Source organism: Mchenga conophoros, linkage group LG22, assembly GCF_057382185.1.
Source record: "Mchenga conophoros isolate Kocher_MC1m ecotype Shallow Benthic linkage group LG22, M_conophoros_male_GT1.1, whole genome shotgun sequence".
Taxonomy (NCBI): Eukaryota; Metazoa; Chordata; class Actinopteri; order Cichliformes; family Cichlidae; genus Mchenga; species Mchenga conophoros.
In genome coordinates this window covers 29,401,363-29,424,073 of record NC_140546.1, presented here as the reverse complement: position 1 = coordinate 29,424,073, position 22,711 = coordinate 29,401,363, and the positions used below count along the sequence as shown (strand labels likewise).

The following is a 22,711-nucleotide window of genomic DNA, read 5'->3' as shown; positions in this document are numbered from 1 at the left end:
GTTTTTACGTGCTTTGGCGTTTGTACGTGATTTTACGTGTTTTTGAGCTTTTTTGTGTTTTGGAGTTTGTACGTGTTTTGGAGTTTGTACGTGCTTCAGGGTTCGTACACGATTTGAAGTTTGTATGTGCTTTGTCTGTAGGGGCCACCATAAATATACTTTTATTTATTCACTCCACATAAAATGTAATAAATAAATCATATAATACTATATAACTATTTAAATTTTCAGCTTTTTCCTTTTACAAATTTAAAGTGAAACAACATAAAACATGGCAATTACTGAAGATCCAAACTAGCTTCACGTTTAGCTTCACATAAACATCGTCATGAATTCCCTCTTACTTTTGCTGTTTTGCTTCCACCACGATAAAAATCATACTTCATGCAGAGCTCTCCGTCTCTCTCTCTCTCAGGAATAGATTCCCATAAAAAAATATTTTTAAAAATCTGTTTTCTGCTTTATTCGCTTGCTTATTACCCACCAGGCTACCATTCATATTATAATTTATATTTAATTGTGTTGTGGTTTGCAGTGTTTTGTGTTGTTTCACTTTAAATTTGTAAAAGGAAAAAGCTGAAAATTAAAATAGTTAAAAGTTGAAATGTGAATAGTTGGTTTTTGTATTATATGATTTATTACATTTTATGTGGAGTGAATAAATAAAAGTATATTTACGGTGGCCCCTAGAGAAAAAGCAAGTACAAACTTCAAATCACGTACAAACTCTGAAGCACGTACAAACTCCAAAACATGTAAAAACACGTACAAACTCCAAAGCACGTACAAACTCAAAACACGTACAAAAGACAATAGAAGTGCTCCAGGATGCTAGGGGCAGTGTTGAGCTTTCGTTACCTAGTGGCTACACAAGCCAGCAAGTACCAACGACAGGATTTGGTGTGTGGCAGTAACAAGTAAATGAACTTTTTTTTTTTATTATTATTTGACTATATATGAATGCTTGTGTATAAATACACCAACAATACACATATGCTTTCATGCTTTCAATTGTGTAATTTAAGTGATCTAGGTAGCTCTGTTTTGGAAGTTCAGTTCATGCTAGAAATGTGTTTTGGAGTTTGTACGTATTTTGTCTCTAGGGGCCACCGCATATATTTATATATAAACATATATAAATAAAACACTTTTTTTACGTTAGTAATTCCTTTTGTGCATAATTTTATATTATTGTTAATAATAAATTAATTACAGCAACAAAACAACCTGAAGAGCTGGAAATCACATCACTAGAAACAATGCAGATGGAGTGAAAGAGAATACTTTAAACACAATCAAAAAACTTGCTAGTTAAAAAAAAGCTAATTACAGTTAATTTGCACAACAACTGTTCATCATGTAGAAAAGTGATCTCTTCCCCTGCTGTCACCACTGCTGCTGCGTGCCATACAAACAGACTTTTACCTTGTTAGGAACAAAGTAAAACTACTGCTGTCTGTACAAGAAGTATCACATCAAATGTGTAATACAGCGGTCCCCAATCCCCGGGCCTCGGACCGGTACCGGTCCGTGAGTCGTTTGGTACCGGGCCGCGAGAGTTGAGGCTCAGGTGTGAAATGTATCGTTTTCAGGGTTTTTAATCGGTTTTCTGCGTTATTTTGTTATCGTTTACTCGGTTTTCCTTGGTCTTTTCACGTGTGTTATGAATAAATTTTCTTTTTTTCGGTACCGGTACTAGTTTTATTTTGTTGTATTTATCCACGACACCTTAAAGGCCGGTCCATGAAAATATTGTCGGGCATAAACTGGTCCGTGGCGCAAAAAAGGTTGGAGACCGCTGGTGTAATAGACATGGCATTTCACCACTTGTAGAGGCAAAGCATGAAAAGCACGCGGTGGACAAGCGTGTCTATTACACAATTTGTCGTGATATCAAGTTGGGCCTTTAGAAAGAAAGAAAGGAGATTTAATACACAGACCCAACGATGTCTAACTTTTTTTTCAAAAAACTATTTCTATTTTTTCTTTTTTTCCTATATGGTGCAAATTAGGGCTGGGCTATATCATACTATTCATGGTAATACTGGTGTAATTTTGGGCAACCATAGGAAAATGAAATATCGCGATAGAACATGGGTAAAACGTACATGCGCAGTGCCTATGTTTACATACCCACATGGCAGCGACGCAGAATGAGAAGAGCAAAAGTGGATCGTTAAATGAAACCGATGAATCAGAATTGGTTTGTAAAAATGCTGCAACTTCAGTGGTGTGGAACTGGTTTAGCTTTCGTCCGTCAGATACACAACAAAGCACTATTTTTGGTAGAGCATGCTAGCGGGCCATCATTATTACCGTGTTGTTTGGAAAATACGTCACACTTAAAATCAATCCTTTGATTTTTCTGAAAATCGTTAGCGCCCCTTATAATCCTGTGTGCCTTATGTATGAATTCTGGTTGTGTTTACTGACCTCGAAACGATTTTATGTCGTACACGGCACTCGAAAATCTGTCAAATGTTTTAGTACGACTTTGCTAAGCTACGAACCCGCACCGCTTGATGGATTGTCGGAGCATTACGGCTATCGTAGGCAGGCGCCTCGCGGAGTGATACGTACTGCGCTTCCACATAATATTACCGCATTGTGTGTGTGTATAACCTCTTTTTAAGTTTTGTGGATATTATACATGGTTATGCTGGGAATATGTCGGCCAATTTCCACTGGAAATGCCTTTTGGTTAAACTGTCAGCAAGGAATTTGCACTACAAATTTTTATATAACTTTAATGCACATAAAAAACAGCTGCTTGTTTAAGTGAAAATACATTGATGGGGTTTTTTGCACTAATAAAGTTGTGGAGTTGTAAAGTATTTTGTCTAGTGTCAATTATATCGTCAGTTATATCGTTATCGCAAATTTTCAAATGCATATTGTGATAAATATTTTTGGTCATATCGCCCTGCTCTAGTGCAAATGAAATCAGCAATTAAGGAGTCCTAATTTATTTATGCATTTTCAGTGTTACACAGATAACCATTAATAAAGCTTTTGTCTGTCTTTCGTCAGCGGAAATACAAACAATTATTCAAGGGAAATATTCTGATTGCCAGCAACTAGGGATCTGGTTATTTTTGCTCTGACATTTTTCTTGAATGTTTGTGAATAAGATCTCTTTACTTTGGTCCACTTTCATTGTGTTGTTTATCTTGCGCAGAGGGACTGTAACAGTTTGCCAAGGCAAACTGCGTGGAGTGTGAAGAGTGGACCCAGGTGCAGACATTCTAAAACTCAAACTTAACTGATGATGAGCTGTTTATTAAGGCAGACAGAACGGTACAAAATAAAAGGGCAAAAACATTGCAAACTAAGCAATAACCTAAACTGGATAAACTAGAAAGGAAGCACAAACTATGAAAACCCTAGCAAACAGAAAAAGAAACAAAACTCTAAACATGGCAATGATGATGAGCATGTGTATGTGTGTGTATATATATATGTATATATATATATATATATATGTATGTGTGTGTGTGTGTGTGTGTGTGTGTGTGTGTGTGTGTGTGTGTGTATATGTGTGTGTATATATATGAAAACCTGAACGCAGGACTTGACATGGGAACAACACAGACGATCCGACAAAGACTGAATGAGAATGCACAGACTAAATACACAGGAGGCTAATGAGAGAAGTGGGAACACATGGGGGACAGCTGACACACATGAACATAACAACGTCACAGTGGAAGAGTAAAACTAAACACGATGAACACAGGAACACCAGACCTCTTCAAAATAAAACAGGAAACATAAGACGTAGACATGACAACCTGAACTAGACAACGTAAGACACAGACATGAAACCCATGAAGGGCAAGGGAGACTTAACATGGGTGGAAGACACAAGGGGAATCTAATAACAAAGAACTAAAACAATCTAGGCATGACAAAAAAATGAACTTAGAAAACCTGAAGGGCTTAAACATAAACTAAAACTCAAAACGCTGGGTCAAAAGACCCAGGATCATGACAGAGACAGACTATATGCAATATGTGATCATCTAACTGTCACTAGTTTCTGCTGCTATGAGATGATCCGGTTTGTGATAGTTAATAGTGTGGTACAGCAGCTGATCATAATGTGTAAAAGACTGTCCTCTCACTGTTTTTTGGAGCACCTATGTGTACATGCATATCCTCTAATCTAAAACAGATGCCAAACCTGACTGCTTGTTTTCCAAGGATGTCTCAGTGGTTAATTGGTCTCCTTAGCAACCCTTTACACAATGTTCCTCCTGGCAGGGCATCAGCTGTTATTTACATACTGGTTGGAAATGCTTAGCAGTGAGATGCTGTACATATGTATTGATAATTAGTTCAGACAAGTAGCACAAATGAAATCTGTCTGCTAATTGTACCTTAGATAAACAACGCAGGCCTGTAACTGAGAGAGGACTGCGTACATGTAAGGGATTCAGTGCCAAACACTGAAGCATGTTGGTTCTTACTTCACCTAGAGGGGTGAAGAGACTTGGGTGTGAATGGGAATAATGAAGCTCCCAAACTAGCTGAATGGGAGGGTTTGGCATCGATATCTTGAGTCAGCTACAGCTGAAAGTGTCCTTCTCATAAGAGTCGTATCTGTCGTGATGAGCTTTCTTATTGGATCAGGAATGAGATGACTGACTGAGATTATCACTTTTCTGAGACGATGCTGTAATATCCCTTCAAAGCTGATTGAGCTGCTTTAAACCTAAAGGCTTCTTTTTACCCACATTGGTCTAAAGCCAGCTTTAGGGCATGACTGGGTAGCTAATGCAAACTGTTTCTCCAGTGTGGGAACTGCAATTCACTCTAGAGCTGCAGGCATTGAATGTGCCGGCTTTTGAGCCAATGACAGAGTTAAGATGAAAAAATAAAAACTTTCTGTCTGACAAATGCTTTGGAGCAGCCAAGTAGCTGGTTAAACCCCTTGCAGTTTCTTTCAGTACTTAGTGGAAGGCAGGGAATTCAGGGTTCAGTCTGTGAAATCGAACACACCGTTCTCTCCCATTTTAATCAGTAATGGGGTAACTTGTGTTCAGTTCATGCTCAGATTTGTTTCCTGTTTGCAGCATCCTCAAGTTTGAAGTCCAAACTTCTTTTTAGAATAAGAAGTCTGCTCCTGTATACTATTGTTGGTTTGGCTGGTTGGTTTCTGAGTGTTATGTTATGACTAACAAAATACAATGTAACAGCTCTCTACTATTCACTTTACTTCTATTCAGTTTAAATTATATTGTCCCAGTTCACAACAAGGTAAAGGCTACAAAACCCCAACAATCACACAGTAGCCTTTGAGCACACACTTTGGGACTGCCTTTGTTCATGTTATGTTTGTTAAAATTAATGCAGTACTCAGGGGCATTACTCTTCTGACTTCTATGAATTCTTTTGCTAATAGACATATTTGTTTTACTTAAGGGGCGATTGTGGCTCAAGAGTTGGGAGTTCGCCTTGTAATCGGAAGGTTGCAGGTTCGAGCCCCGACTTGGACAGTCTCGGTCGTTGTGTCCTTGGGCAAGACACTTCACCCGTTGCCTACTGGTGGTGGTCAGAGGGCCCGGTGGCGCCAGTGTCCGGCAGCCTCGCCTCTGTCAGTGCGCCCCAGGATGGCTGTGGCTACAATATAGCTGCCATCACCAGTGTGTGAATGGGTGAATGAATGGATATGTAAAGCACTTTGGGGTCCTTAGGGACTAGTAAAGCGCTAAATAAATACAGGCCATTTACCATTTAAGGTGCAGTGTTTTAATGTGCCTATATTACCGTGATCAGCGAACAAGAGAGGTTTTGTGTTGGGATTTTTAATTGGTTTGCAGCTGACAATGTTATACAAATTTTCCAAACTGTGAAAATGATAGATGTTACGACCCGGCTCAAAAGCCGCAACATAAAAACAGAGATGAATAACAGAGTGTTAGTGTGAAGAGGCTTGATCTTAAAATGGCATAGCAGGTTGGCTCAAATGGCTGGTACCACCAAGGCAAAGACTAGTGAGCTCTCTGGACGTTTGCCTCAGGTATGTTTTTATCCACACCTGACTAGGTGTGGCCAATTAGCACCAGCTGAACACACTGAGCAGATTAGAGGCTGCAGAGGGACGTAACAGATGTACATTTGTTCTTTCCTATTATTCTAACTGTTTGAAAATAGATCTTCTCTTGAGCTTCATGTGCTCCTGGTACTTCAGTTAGGTTTATGATGTCATCTTCAGTGATAAAATAATAAAATGATGGCAGAACCTGCGATTTGTTACTGGTCAAACCTTTAAAGTAAGTGATAAAACTGATGAAAACAGTTTGCATCAGTCAGCTACTGACAATCACTGCAACCATGTTCATCAGCCTGTAGCAGATCTGGCAGGCTCCCTGGTTGCTGACTGAAACTGCATCCTCCATTCCTGACACTGAGGTTTCCTTCTACTTCTGTTAAAAAATTTTTTAAAAATCACTAAACTTAACTAAAAGTGAATAAAACTAATGGTCAGTAATGGTGGCTTTGATTTCTGTATCTCAATGGTTGTGCTGCCCCCTCAAATGTCAGTACCGGGATGTGCTCAGGTATAATCTTTCTAAATATCCTTGAAGGAATCACTGGGTTTGATGCACTTTTTTTCCTTTATTTTAGAAGTCTTTGTTGTTGTTGTCAAATTAATGTAATTTCATATATATGGTTTGGAGTAGAACCTATGATGATTTAGACCTCATGGGGTGAACCCAACACTGTGATGGTTCTCAGGCTGTGGCAGGGTCGGCACGCTTGAAGTACGCGCACTACGCACGGTGCGTGCGGAAGTGAGAGGCTTGTGAAATGGGACGGTCTAGTCTCCGTCGCGCTTCCCAGGTTGCCTAGCAACCATGATACTAACCGCTGGAAACGTGTCATACAATTTTGTTTGACAGAAATGAAGGAGAACATATTTTGTTCATTTGTTTCTACAAGAGCTTTGTGTGATTTGATAAGTATCTGAGGCTGAGACCACAGGACAGTAAAACATGATTTTTGGGCTTCATTTCTGTACTGAACAGTCATTTAAGATTAGTTAGTAAATAACAATTAGCTAATGTTGTTCATGAGACAAAAGTCATATCACTTTGGTAATGTAAATATAATATGGCCAACATTATAGTTATTATATTAATCATTATTAGCTATTACAGCAATGAACATGAACTCTGTGTCAAATACTGAGCCTCAGTACAGATTCAAGTTGCAGTTATTTATGTCTTATCACCTTAAATCTTCACTCAAAGACAAGTGTCTTTGACAGTGCATCTATAGGTGTATTTTATATAGGAGACAAATGCTGTTCCTTCAGTATGTTGGCATTACTAAATTTGGCTCATTGCTTACATACATTTATAAAAAGAAAATGTACAAGCTGTGATAACTGTTTCTGATAAAATGAAGAGTAGACTGATATATTAAATATTCCTTTATTGTCATAACTGCTTTAAGTCATACAGAATAGATATCAGAGCCTTAGACAGGCTGGCTTCTGCTAAATGGGTCAAACTGGGCAGAAGTACATTTATTTTTAGGTCCATTCTGCTGCTGATACATACAAACCGGATTGCAACAAAGTTGGGACACTAAACAAATTGTGAATAAAAACTGAATGCAATGGTGTGGAGACGGCAAATGTCAATATTTTATTCAGAATAGAACGTAGATGACAGATCAAAAGTTTAATCCGAGAAAATGTATCATTTCAAAGGAAAAATATGTTGATTCAAAATTACACGGTGTCAACAAATCCCAAAAAAGTTGGGACAAGTAGCAATAAGAGGCTGGAAAAAGTAAATTGGAGCATAACGAAGAGCTGGAAGACCAATTAACACTGATTAGGTTAATTGGGAACATGATTGGGTATAAAAAGAACTTCTCAGAGTGGCAGTGTCTCTCAGAAGCCAAGATGGGTAGAGGATCACCAATTCCCACAATGTTGCGCAGAAAGATAGTGGAGCAATATCAGAAAGGCGTTACCCGGCGAAAAATTGCAAAGACTTTGCAGTTATCATCATCAACTGTGCATAACGTCATCCGAAGATTCAGAGAATCTGGAACAATCTCTGTGCGTAAGGGTCAAGGGCGTAAACCCATACTGGATGACCGTGATCTCCGGGCCCTTAAACGACACTGCACCACAAACAGGAATGCTACTGTAAAGGAAATCACAGAATGGGCTCAGGAATACTTCCAGAAACAATTGTCAGTGAACACAATCCACCGTGCCATCTGCCGTTGCCAGCTGAAACTCTACAGTGCAAAGAAGAAGCCATTTCTAAGCAAGATCCACAAGCTCAGGCGTTTTCACTGGGCCAGGGATCATTTCAAATGGAGTGTGGCAAAATGGAAGACTGTTCTGCGGTCAGACGAGTCACGATTCAAAGTTCTTTTTGGAAATGTGGGACGCCATGTCATCCAGACCAAAGAGGACAAGGACAACCCAAGTTGTTATCAACGCTCAGTTCAGAAGCCTGCATCTCTGATGGTATGGGGTTGCATGAGTGCGTGTGGCATGGGAAGCTTGCATGTCTGGAAAGGCACCATCAATGCAGGAAAATATATTCAGGTTCTAGAACAACATATGCTCCCATCCAGACGTCATCTCTTTCAGGGAAGACCCTGCATTTTTCAACAAGATAATGCCAGACCACATTCTGCATCAATCACAACATCATGGCTGCGTAGGAGAAGGATCCGGGTACTGAAATGGCCAGTCTGCAGTCCAGATCTTTCACCTATAGAGAACATTTGGCGCATCATAAAGAGGAAGGTGCGACAAAGAAGGCCCAAGATGATTGAACAGTTAGAGGCCTGTATTGGACAAGAATGGGAGAGCATTCCTATTTCTAAACTTGAGAAACTGGTCTCCTCGGTCCCCAGACATCTGTTGAGTGTTGTAAGAAGAAGGAGATGCCACACAGTGGTGAAAATGGCCTTGTCCCAACTTTTTTGGGATTTGTTGATACCATGACATTTTGTATCAACATATTTTCCCCTTAAAATGATAAATTTTCTCAGTTTCAACTTTTGTTCTGTGATTTACGTTCTATTCTGAATAAAATATTGACATTTGCCATCTCCATGTCGTTGCATTCAGTCTTTATTCACAATTTGTTTAGTGTCCCAACTTTGTTGCAATCCGGTTTATACTTTAGGTTTCTGAATATTAAACTTGTTTCTGCCTTTCATAGTGTGTAACTTGAAGGCCCTGAGTACTTTCTCCCACACTGAAAACACTGGAATGATAAAATATTTTGAACATTACCTAATGAGACTGAGTCAGGACAGGCAATTAGTTATTTTAAACTTTCCTAGCAGTCCTTCACAAACAGGGAACAGTCTGTCTATCCTCTCCATCTGTCAGCTGCTGCTGGCTCTTCCTCCTCCTCTTCCTCACACACTGCTGAGTTTTTCCTGGTGGATCATCAGGGGTGCAAAGCCTCACAGGTGATGTGCAGCAGTGGGTCCCTCAGTCTGTCCTCACTCTGGACACTTGCAGTTGTCACACATGGAAATCAAATGTGTGATAAGCTGCAGGATTCAAACACAAGTGTAACTTATAAATACATGTTATACTTTTATTACACAATCAGAGAGAGAGTGCAGGACAGACAGACAGGTGACAGTCTCAGGTGTAGACACTGCTACAAAACGGCACAAGAGAAGGAGGATTTAGTGTTTGTGTTATTACGAGTGCTCAACAAGAAGAGTTCCCAGTGGACACATGTGTGACTCCTGTGATTAAAGCATCTTTCTTTCAGCTTAATGAGTGAACCGTCAGCTCGTTCAAACACATATTAAAGCCCGTTTGGCTCGACACCACCGAACAGAGGCAGCAATATAACATAGCTAACATTAACAGTGCAGTGGATCCTGCTTGTGCCGTGATATTTGGCAGCATTCACTGACTTTCAGCTTGTTGTGTTTGTGGATATATGACTGACTTTAATTATCCATAAAAGTATCACATTTTCTGTAAGATTAATGTCAGGTATATATATATATATAGCGGCGTATATTTTAAAGTAAAGGTTTTAAAACCCAGTTAGTACTAACATCGCTAATGGCACATAACTTTGCCGGCATGTAGGTGTGTAAAGTTAGGGTATTATTGTTTTTAGCGTTGCTTTAATGAATTTTGTATATTACAGCAACTTGTTGTGGTATGAGGCCACTTGTATGTGACCGTTTGTGTGGTGGAACCACAGATCACTTGTGAATTATTCGAGGCTGCTCTGATTTTGTGTTGTAGCAGGTTGAATAATCGTTTTGGATTTGACTTTTGTACCCCTTTATGTTGGTCACATGTTAGTCTTTGTGCAGTCAGTGTGGCAACTTTAAATCCTAATGCAGGGGCATCCTTGCTTAAAGATGCCAACTTAAGAAATGCGAGTATTTAGTTTTGTGTCAGGAGAGCAGGTAATAAACTGCTCAAGTTTTGGCTTTGGCTTAATAAATTTAGGGGTCCTAGAGGAACCCTTTTGAGTGAGGTGGTGTTACGCCCCTCTGCAGCCCCTAATCTCCTCAGTGTGTTCAGCTGTTGCTAATTGGCCACACCTAGTAAGGTATAAATAAATGCATACCTGTGGCAGGCTATTCAGGAAGCCTGTTGCCTTTGTGGCAACAGCCATTTGAGCCAACCTGGGATGTCATTTTAAGCTAAAACCTCTTCTCACTTACACTCTGATATTCGTCTCCTTTTTTATGTTGCAGCCTCGAGCCGGGTCATAACACCTCCCCTTAAGTTTTCCAAAAAAAAAAACAGATAGATGATCCTCAAGTACTTAGGGAAAATATTCTGTGGAGTCATGAGACAGTTTGTGGATAGTTTGAATTCTGTTATTTGTGGTAGTGAGATCATAAAGCTAACACAGTATTTCATAAAATGAACATCAAACAATTGATGGAACCATGATTCTGCTCTGTCTGAAAATCCTGAATGCTTTTCTGGGTTCTCCATTAGGTCATAGTAGTTCACAGCCCGGGATTCCAAGCATTCTGATCAGGTACTACACTGTGACGTCGTCAGACTACATGCCACCGATTGGCTGATAAGTAGCGTCAGTTAATGAGTCATTGAGCGCCATTTGCGAAAATTAAAACCGCAATTTTTGAATTTCGGTGATCATATTTGAATCAGGGAAATTTTGCCCCATACAGTCAGAAATATTGTATTTCTGATCACTTATCAGTACATATCCTTATTTTTACATCTATAAAAACAAAGCTGACACTTGTGAGACTTGATCAAAGGTGTAAGCATCTCAGCAGATGCCTTTGTGTCAAAGTAACTGAGGATAATACAGAAAAACATGAAGGAGATTTTCCTGGCCTGGGATTTTATAGCAGATAACCTTAAAATATTCTCCAGTATATACATTTGTTCAGTATTGAAGTGAAGAAATTAGGCTTTCGTGTTGGAAATGTCCGGCCTGTTTTCCAGTGAGATATTTAAAAGTATGTATTTAAGTAATGCATACAAAACACTGACTGTTTCTTAAGGCATTAAAGCAGACTAAATTATATGTTCTATTTTTAAGGTTCGCATTGTGGCCTAAGTGAGGAGGGTTTGAGAGGTCTACAGAGCATCATCCTCAGAAAACGACAGAATGTGAAACAAAACAAGCTGCATGCAAGACAGTGTTACATGCAAGTTTTGTCAGGAGCAAAGAACATTAACCTTGATCATACTTCCGACGATGACTTTTACAGTGACTCTGAATTTTCTAATTAAAGCCGGTAATAAATATCTGTAATATATCAGTTTGTCCTCAAACTTATATCAACTTCCTACCTTGCAGGTTTAATGCTGGGGGCCCCAATTTTTTCAAGTTGGCCATAGACCAGTCATTGACAGTGCATTCCCAAGACTTCATCACATCAATGCATATAGTTTTTTACAAAGACAGCTGGCACATTTTTATTTAATGTCATTCGTAGAGCTAAAAACAACCCTGTTACACTGTTTTTAAACATGCATTTTGGTAATACATAATAGTACACTGTTATGTATCAGAGGGAGATTTTGTACTTTTTACATTTTTGTCATGTTAAGTTACTGTAATATATTTTTGGCTCACAGAATTTACAAGACATATTGAAATGTGATTGATAGAACTTTGTAAGCAAATTTCAAGTATGCTTGTCACAGGTGAGAGTTTTCATTCTTGAGTATTTTGATGTACATGTTAAGTATATTTTCATGGTATGTATCATTCGTATCAACAGTATCAATAATGTTTGAGTGCATTACTAGTACTTGTGCTTATTTTTAAAATAATCATACTACAGTACAGTAGGCAGTTCAGCTGATTCTGTCACAACAACCCTGATCCACAAATTAACTTTTGGATATATAACTTTTTTTGTTTAGTTCCAGTTGTACAGCGATGTGCTCAACCATATTTTTTTTTAAAATTTAGAGTATTAATTGATCCAGTGGTTACTAAGCCTACAGTGTCTTAGGGTGGACCAACATCATTGTCATTTTACCCCCACCACATTTCATTAAATTGTCTGTATCACTGTAGTTTATTTGTTTTTATATTACCAATGACCACAATCAAATAAAGTTGAAAAATAACTGTCAGTTTGATGTTTTCATGCAGTTTCAATGGATCATTTTGTCACCACAGTTAAAATTTAGCGACATTTATATTTCCATGACAAAGACATAAAACACATTTCTGTTTAATATAGTTATGACTGTAGACTTGATATGTAAAAACTGAAAATGACTGCCAATCATGTAAGTAACTTGTGAAAAAGAACGTAGAAATCTATTTCACAAACAAAAACAATTTCTTATTATGCAACCCTTTCAATACTATAGCCCACACCAGATCAAATTTAGGTATTTGTGACACATACAGCACATAAATTTATTCCACAAAAGGAATAGATGGATGGCCACTATGGAGAAAGGCAGTCCTGAAACTTCATCAGGAGGACAAATCGTTGTGTGCATCAACTTCACAGTGTCTTTTGGTCTTTTATCAAAAGATATTTGCCATTTTTTAGTTTCTTTTAAAGTTCTTGGTTAGGTTTAGGGATTAAAGACCAAATCCAGATTATAATATAAAAATATTGTGACACATCATCAGTAGTGGGCCTTGGATTCATTGGGTGTTTTGGCCCTTACCAGTAGACACCCTCATAAATGGAGGCCCTGCCAGGGTTGATCAGGCCCCGCGGTGTGTCACTGGTTGATGTGAAATTGTTATTTCTCTTCTACTTTTTCCTATTTAGTTTTCTACAATTTATTTTCTTCTATCACTTCACTGCAAAACGATAAGTACTATTTAGGTCTTTAGTGCTTAAAGAGCCTCACTTCTTAAAGAGATAGAAAAGGTGAAAGAGAAAAGAGATAACATAGAAGAGAGGAGAGCCGGAACTGGGGCATGTGATCTGGCATCCCATACCTCCGCGCCCAGATCGGGCTGTACCCTCTACATCTCCACTGCCTCCCACAAACAGGAAAAAGAGCTGAGGGTAGAAGCAAAACCTTTTTTCATTCCTGCCTTATGTTTCACTACCATGAGGTTAACTGCACAGCCCCAGGAGCCCTGAAACAGCTGTATCAGTCAACAAGGCTTCAGGTCTATCACAGTACAAATTATAGTGTTATGTTTTCTACCCTTTTGATGCCCCCTGCTTAGGTAGCTCCACCACAGTTTGATCAATTCTGGGCATGTGTGTTGCGGATAGCTGACTGCCCAAGTGATCTCAGCCCTCTTTAACCACAGCCAGCGATTGGCCCACTCAGCAGTGTTAGCTAATTTTCTTATAACCTGCAGCAGCACCTGTCCTCTGGCTCCAATCTCTTTAAGCAGTTTTGCTATTGTACTGGCCCCTAACCCTAAATAGTAGTTCAGGTCGTATCTCTCAACAGAAACAGCTTAATGCTCTTTCTCCTATGACGGCCAATATTTGTTAGTAATCTTCTAAAGCCAAAAATGACATAGTCCCAATATACAGGGTTAGGTGCTGTTAGAGCTCAGAGGGTTGACTTAACCCTCTAATAATCAATGTAGTTAAAATACTCAAAAGAATGTTGTCAGTGGTAATGGGACAAAGCCACATTCAATGTTGATTTTAATTTGAAAATATGTGTACATAATCTAACATGCTTATTATTTGTGGGGACATCACACTTGAAATGATTACTGGTAGTGCAATTTGACATTTTCTGTGTTCTATGTATACATTATATGTGCAAAGCAGAAAAAATAATATTTGCATAGAGAATGAAGTTATATAACAGTGTAGGTGGATCAAGGCCAAGTCAATGTTGAGCATCTAAGAAAATTATGAAAGTTGATACTACTAGTAATGGAAACTTTCAGTCTCAACATCAAACAGTACTACAAGTTCTCACATCTCAATAGACCTTTGATTTTTTTATTTTACTTTTCATTGACAGTACTCAGTACAATTTCACCAGCCTTCATACTTTAAACTAAACAGAACACCTGTTTACAATAACAACTTCATATGAGAAACAAAGGGAAACAGACTGATGTGTTTTATGGATTGAGTTGCTAGCTGCGGGTCATATTCACCGTAACAATTATAACAGCCTACACTCACTTTTTAAAGAATGTAGCAAATATAAATGCTGTACAAAAACATTCAAGTTAAGAACACAGAACTACTATTGTAGTTAACAACATAAGATAAAGTCTTTTTTTACGTAACACAATGCATTTTAACAAGTATAAATATTTGTCTAACATTTCTAAACAATCAAACTGCTGAAAATGAACATATCCAGTCTGTGAACAGAGAAGATCAATGTGACATCTGGATGTATGGACCTTTGGTTCCACATATTTCTGAAAGTGTTCCTTGTAGACAGTACACAACTTCAGTTTTCAGACATTATATCTTACTTGTTTGTAACATGGAAAAACAAACATCACAACATCATAAGAAGACTTCCTCAGTGGCTGAAGGAGGTGGCACATCTGGCATGGCAAAGTGGTGTTGAAATTCACTGGCTGGCTCCCACGTGTCATCCCAGATTTTCCCACTGGAAAATATAATTATTGAAAGAAACAACACCAAAAACATTAATATCATGTTGGGGATTACTTCGTGCTTTTTATGTTTAACACCAGAGGTGGAACATGATAAAGACATTTCCTTAAGTACTGTACCAAAATGCAAATTGTCATTTTTATGGATATTTTCAACTTCTGCTACACTATTTGTAATTTAGATGGATTACAAACAAAACACTACTGTACAGTTACACTCGACACATATGAAAGACTTAGTTATTGTTTTTCAGTTGAACATTTCATAATATCCTTTCTGTGAAGTGAAAATAAAAATTGTTCAAATGTGATAATTAGTTTCTTTTGGATTATTATAAAGGCTGTTGTTTACTCTTTAATTTGTAGAGATTCATTGCTGTCACACAATTGTAATGCTAGAAATACAGTATGCAAAACAACTGAAAGCTTTCACAGTGTGATATTAGTACTTCTTTGGAAAGTTCAGAATCTGAATACTCCCTCCACTGCTTAGGCGATTTATCCTTTGGCACACATAAATCTGTGTAAGACATGGACAAATTCTCTCCACTTTGTCAAAATCCTGATAGCTTTTATATATTTCTTACAATTAATGTGAGTGCTCTTATGGCCCCAGCACAGTCCAGCTGGAATTATTCCCAGTACTTTTGCATCTAAGTGAGACACTACGTGTGTTTTCTGAACAGTTTCAAATATATTTCTTATTAAATTTGTTATTTTATGATTCGACAAAGATGGCAAAAAACTTTGCAATAATCCTTAATTGATTAAATAATTGAGATAGGATAAGAAAAAAAGCGAGAAGTAAGACGTGACAAAACACCTGGTTTTCCATTTTCATTTGTGCTCCAAAAAGGTAATAGATGGAAACAGAACATTCTCAGAGAATGAAATATCAAGAGCTTCTTACCAAACAGAGCAAGGCAACCAACGCACTTTTACTTCTGTGTTCCCCTAGACAGAAGGAATCAGAGAGGCAATCGTTAAATAACATGGTTAATGGATAGGTGTCTTCATAAAGCTTGTGTGTAATCCAGTGTGCACACCTGAGACACACACAGACCCATGTAAACACACTTTGATAGATGTGTAGGTATGTGTATGTAAGGCATTTCTGTTTATAAAAAAAATAATAATAGGATTTTGAAAAGCATGTATCCAATTGTGGCATTCACAAAAAATTATTTTGATCACAGGTTTAGTTAACTGCGTCTATCTGTTTTTGACTCTGGCTATGTTCTTTTCTTCGGAAAGTTTGACGTACTTGTAACATCATACACTGACATAATCAATATCATCCCATTATGAATTGTTTGAATTGTGTCCATTTAAACACTTCAAACTACACATGATTATCTACTATTTATAGTGAGACAGGGCTGGTCAGCATATATCAGGATCTATAAATTGTGCTTTCTATGATCCTGATTCAACAAGAACAACTGAGGATATAGGCTTACACAGAAAAAAATATGATCCTTCCTCATATACAGTCATTTCTATGTTAGCCATGTAGGTTTTTGTAGCAAGATGTAGCAGTATTCAATGTCTGTGATTAATTTTGCAGAATTGTTTAAGAACAAACACATGAAATACAATACAATCTTTTAATGTAATTCCATTAATCATTTCCCTTCACTAATCTCAAAAGTACATTTGAATTTACCCATGTAGCACAGTTCATGGCTGTAGTGCATGGATGAAAACAACTTGAGATAGGCTTACTGTAAAAAGTCTACTGAAAAGCAAATGAAAACATATTAAGTATTACCTCATTTATCCTGCTCTCAGTGACTTCTTCAAACTGGAACACCTTCTGCCTACTACATCTTCGACAGCCTAAGAAATGAAAAATTACATTTAAAAAAAACATAAGACTCTGTATACACAAGAAATCAAATATGAGTTTTCACTCAAGAAGTGAAAATCTGTAATATCCTCCTGATTGCCATACTCCATTTGTCCTCTGGGGTCCAAAAGTGAACCCACCTCAGTTGAGTTTTTTTTTTAAAGTACATACCATAAATTGTGAATCAATTCTGTGTAAAAACTTAGTTTCACTTAGGACCAACAAATTAACAAAAAAATTCACCCTTCATTTTGCAATTGAGTGCCACCAGACCTTGTTTATATAAATGCATACACTATTTGTTGAGAGAAACTAAAATGTTCTCTCAAAGTGCGTTTTAGTTTTCTCAATCCAATCAAGTTGAATTACAAAGTCCTCTTAACTAAAGTAAGGGATTGACCATATTTAATTATAGTCTTTTTATAGTGTACACCAAAATGCAGCTAAATAACTAGTGAATAATACTTTGCAATGGTTTGTTAGTTCTCTAGGACAACATATGTATCATTTTTGGGTAAGAAACTTAAAAATCTCAAGACATAACATGCAAAGCAATACTTACTCTTTCTCTTCTTATTTTCATGTTGGCCACCCTCACTTAAGGACTGGGAGACTGTTTTTGTTCTCAATCTTGTTCCTTTATCTCCTTCTTCTGTTCCATGCTCCCAGTCTTTCCAAAAAAAGAAGAGAGACAGAAGCACCTCACAAACAACCTCTCCCACCTCTCCACCACCTTTTAAACCCGCAGACCAGCCATCTCTGCAGTCTCTTCATCCACCTGCTAGCCACGCGATCTCCCAGTCTCCCAGTCTCTGTCTGCTCGTCTGACAGGCTCTTTGGGTGCTCCTCGAGGAGCCTAGAAGATTGATGTTCCTGGGTGGTCATCTCAGGCTGCTCCTTGGCGAGGCTCTCTGCTTGCTTGTTGATCAGGGTCTCTGCCTGTTCTTCACTGGGGATCTCTGCGTGCTCTTTGATGTGGGTCTGTTTGTCAGCACAATGCTCCTTGGTGGAATTCTTGGACTGCACAAGCTGCTGTTCTGTGGGGGTATTGGGGTGCACTGGTGTGGAGGTTCCTATAAAACATATTTACTTTCATAAAAATATTTTTCAAAAAAGGCCTTATATTTAGCAGGAACTACACTTTGGCTACGTTCACACTGCAGGCGAAAGCGCAGCAAATCCGATTTTTTTGACCCTCTGCGACCCATATCCGATCATGGTCTGACAGTGTGAACGGCACAAATCCGATATTTTCAAATCCAATTTGGGTCACGTTCGTATGTGTTACTGAATCCGATACATAGCTGATATTTTAGAAAGCGACTGCTGTTTGAACGGTCCTGTCACATTAAATCGATCTTCCACGTCACTGACACAAGACAGACGCCAATTATCAGCGCCAGAGAAGCACCACAGAAGACATCATGAACGCTTCCTGGCCATCCAGCTAAACTGTTGGGAAGACAATGTTGGAGAAACGTGAACATTATATTTGCAGATTCTGACAGAAATCTGAAACTACTCTTTGAAGCACCGCTCCTCTCTAAAACAGCAATAAGGATCATTATTAGGCCATATGTAAATAACAAAATAACTTAAAGCAAAATTGGGAAACATAAAGTCTCAAACAAGTCTTTATAATAAGGGCCATCAGTCAAACAATACTGTTTGGTCTGGGTCTAAACAGAGCGCAATGTGTGTGACGTCTTCTTTTGCGCATGCAGGCACTTTGGGCGTTCACACTAGAGCGCGTTTGCTGTCACATATTATTTGTAGTGTGAACAAGCAGACAAAAAAATCTGAATTGAGCATTAAGACCTGCAGTGTGAACGAAGCCTTTGATAACATATCCTTCAATGGTTATTTAATGACCTTAAAATATACTTACACAATTTGCTTAAAGATTAATGAAGTATTCTGATTGTGAAAGCAAGTTGAGACGACTTGTTGTGAAAAGTTGCTATATAAATTAGCATTAATTAACTGGACTGAAAGTATACAACAGACTTCACTCTTACCCTTAGACAGTATAAATTCATAAGCCCTCTGCATCTTCTCCAGGAAATTTCTTGTAGTAGAAGTGGGGTCCAAATGGGTAATAACATCTGCTACCCACTTATGTGAATCCTTGTCTTTTTTGCCAATAAATAAAATGGGCTTGTAGCCTATAGACTCAAGTTTCTGCACCTGAAATTAATAAAAAAAATAGTTGGCACAAATTAGTCAAACACAGCCTGTTGTTAAATGGTAAACGAAATGACTCTTATATAGCGTTTTCCTACTCTCGTGGAGCACTAAAAGTGCTTTATACAACATGCAATATTAACCCATATTCACACCAGCTTCTTAGAAGTTTCCATTTAAGCATTCACACACAGCGATCGTGGCTCAAGAGTTGGCAGTTCGTTTTGTAATCGGAAGGTTGCCGGTTCGAGCCCCGGCTTGGACAGTCTCGGTCGTTGTGTCCTTGGCCACCGTTGCCTACTGGTGGCGCCAGTGTCCGGCAGCCTCGCCTCTGTCAGTGCGCCCCAGGGTGGCTGTGGCTACAATGTAGCTGCCATCACCAGTGTGTGAATGAGTGGATGACTGAATGTAGTGTAAAGTGCTTTGGGTTCCTTAGGGACTAAGTAAAACGCTATACAAATACAGACCATTTACACATTCATACTGATATGAATACATACAGCCACCACTGATGTATTACAGTTAAAGTAATTGTTTGTCTTTAGCAAAATGTAGATAAAATATTGTTGCATGTTCTCAAAAGCACATATGATGAGCTGTGTTAATGTGCCAGCAACATCTTATAACAACTTAATGATAATATATGAAACAAAAATTTTTTTACTTACTGCAATACGGGCAGAATCAATTATCCGGCAAACATTTCTGTTTTTCAAGACAACTTGTGCCCACTGGCTATCCAATGATTCTACTTTTTCTTTTAGCTTCTTTTTGCTGGACAGACTTCTGAAGCAGACATAGCAGGTTCTTCTGCTTGCCTGATTGGGAGTCTGGCAAAATGTACAGGGCCTGAATTTGGGGCGTGTCATGTTGAAACAAAGAATAATTACAGACAGAAAAGGCAGCAGACAGACAAAAGGCAAATTATAGGTTAACCAGCACACTGACAACAAGAAAAAAGCTGAAGAGTTAAAGAGACAGAAATGCGGATAGAAACAGAGAGACAGACCAATAAGGACAGCAGTAAGAACAGATACAAACAGACTGACGTGGCTCTTAAAAGTGCCTTTAGGAGTTTTTCAAAAAGCAGATGTAGGAAGGAATCAATCAATAATAGCCTGATTGATGAAGAACCTGTTTAGAAAAAAAAAAGTATTCAGAATTCAGAAGCACCTTATAAATAAATATATACATTAAACCCTATTGTAACGATTTAGATAAACCCTGTTTAGTGTCCATTTGTATTTCATTTGCAGCATAGATGATCGGTCTGCTATTTAATGATTATGTAATGCTGTTATTAAGTTTAAAATCGAGAGAGAGAGAGAGAGAGCCAGAATGAGAGAGAGAGCCATAAAGAGAGAGCTAGATTGATAGATAACGTCTATCTTCAATTTGAGCATCAACCCAATCTGGCAACACTGACCCTTATTAGAACCCTCAAACTTCACAAAGTGGCAACAACAGCAAACGTCAGCACACACTTCTCTATCACTGTACCCTGGATGATGATATATGATAAGCTTAACTTGATAGGCTAACAGAAATGAATTTAGCTAACTTACAGCACATGTGGTGTGGTAACATATATGCTATTAAATGTTAAGTCATTCGCTGTTCCACGAAATTGCTAATCTTAACCCATGGAACTGCTTTGTGAGCTCACTGTTTCGGGTTTTTCTTTTTGGTTTTAAATAAGAAAAATAATTTTAAAAAATCTACAGATTCAGATTCGCACTTACCTGTGGTACGATCGAGTACGTTGACGTCACTGCCGCTCATCTAATATGATAAAAAAAAATAAACTTTCTCAAAAATAAACAAGTGAGTCGCTGTGAATTCCTTAACAGCACCGAAAATGTTTTTGCCTAATAAAAAAGAACAGCTTTTTTATTAGGCATTTAATTTAATTTAATACGTAAGAGCGTGATTAGCCAAAGCAGACGGTAAAATGACTGCATGTATTCAGAGGAGTTGGAGAAGACATCTTACAGCTGTAGCAGAATGATCGACAGATTTCCAAATATCAAAAGGATTGTAGAACAGTTTATAAAACCGGTGCAATAAATTCACCCAATCGCTAGCTGTGCCATTACCCAGCATACATCGCTCACTCCGTCAATGCAAGAACCTATACACAAATAACAGCCTGTAATTAGTTTTATCTGCAGTAATTTTCTCTCAGATAGTTGCCTGCATTATATAATTTATTGTGTTCAGTATCCTCTTCCGTATTGGCGTAATAAGCAAATGCTTCAGCCAATACCTTTTGATTAGCCTTGTCTCATGCTTTCTTGCTTTGTGGTAGATCTTTGTTCTGTATTCATTGAGATATTTGAATGCTAATCAATAAAATAAAATAAAATAAAAAATAGTAACCATCCACAACTATTTTCAGTTGCGGATGATAAAGGATTCAGAAAGTTTATTCATGCAGGTCCATATAACAGAGAATATGCATCTTCTTTTTGTTTTCATATTATAATTTATATTTAATTGTGTTGTGGTTTGCCGTGTTTTATGTTGTTTCACTTTAAATTTGTAAAAGGAAAAAGCTGAAAATTTAAATAGTTATATAGTATTATATGATTTATTTATTACATTTTATGTGGAGTGAATAAATAAAAGTATATTTATGGTGGCCCCTACAGACAAAGCACATACAAACTTCAAATCGTGTACGAACCCTGAAGCACGTACAAACTCCAAAACACGTACAAACTCCAAAGCACGTACAAACTCAGAAGCACATAAAAACTCAAAACACGTACAAAACACAACAGAAATGCTCCAGGATGCTAGGGGCTACACAAGCCAGCAAGTACCAACGACCGGATTTGGTGTGTTTATTTATTTATTTTTTCATTATTTGACTATATATGAATGCTTGTGTATAAATACACAAACAATACACATATGCTTTCATGCTTTCAATTGTGTAATTTAAGTGATCTAGGTAGCTCTGTTTTGGAAGTTCAGTTCATGCTAGAAATGTGTTTTGGAGTTTGTACGTGTTTTGTCTCTAGGGGCCACTGCATATATTTATATATAAACATATATAAATAAAAACACTTTTTTTACCTTAGTAATTCCTTTTGTGCATAATTTTATATTATTGTTAATAATAAATTAATTAAAGCAACAAAACAACCTGAAGAGCCGGTTCGGAGCCGAAAGAGCCATCTCCACCATTATTGGACTCATCTCGGACGGGGATGAGTCTGCCTACAGGAGGGAGGTTGAACGTTTGGTGTCCTGGTGCAGCCACAACAACCTGGTGCTGAATGCCCAGAAGACAGTGGAGATTATTGTGGACTTCAGGAAGCACACAGCTCCACTCCCCCCCATCATCCTGACTGACACCCCCATCACCTCTGTGGACTCATTCCGCTTCCTGGGTACCACCATCACCCAGGACCTGAAGTGGGAGCCCACCATCACCTCCGTCATTAAGAAAGCCCAGCAGAGGATGTACTTCCTGAGGCAGCTGAAGAAATTCACCCTGCCAACACGGATGATGATACAATTCTACACTGCAATCATCGAGTCCATCCTCACCTCCTCCATCACCGTGTGGTACGCTGGAGCCACTATCAGGGACAAACAGAGACTGCAGCGTGTTGTGCGC

At 38.2% G+C, this 22,711-nt stretch overlaps 1 protein-coding gene across 1 annotated transcript; it reads right to left on the bottom strand.

The window, feature by feature from the left end:
- Positions 1-14,446: 14,446 nt before the first annotated feature.
- On the bottom strand, positions 14,447-21,589 carry LOC146549680 (uncharacterized). The gene is made up of 7 exons (XM_085262349.1): positions 19,752-21,589; positions 18,918-19,086; positions 17,689-17,972; positions 17,462-17,621; positions 16,822-16,889; positions 15,961-16,004; positions 14,447-15,043 (listed from the first exon to the last, which is right to left on the bottom strand). The coding sequence occupies exons 1-7, from the start codon at positions 19,950-19,952 to the stop codon at positions 14,938-14,940; spliced, it is 1,032 nt and encodes a 343-aa protein (XP_085118475.1). The 5' UTR covers positions 19,953-21,589; the 3' UTR covers positions 14,447-14,937.
- Between the last annotated feature and the right edge of the window lie 1,122 nt (positions 21,590-22,711).

What these genes read in the sequence shown, in the direction of transcription:
- LOC146549680 (XM_085262349.1), bottom strand. Translation starts at nt 19,952, where the DNA reads ATGACACGCCCCAAATTCAGGCCCTGTACATTTTGCCAGACTCCCAAT. An exon ending in TTGATTCTGCCCGTATTGCA is followed by an intron (nt 19,087 to 19,751) that starts GTAAGTAAAAAA and finishes TATTAATTTCAG; the next exon opens with GTGCAGAAACTTGAGTCTAT. An exon ending in TGAATTTATACTGTCTAAGG is followed by an intron (nt 17,973 to 18,917) that starts GTAAGAGTGAAG and finishes TATGTTTTATAG; the next exon opens with GAACCTCCACACCAGTGCAC.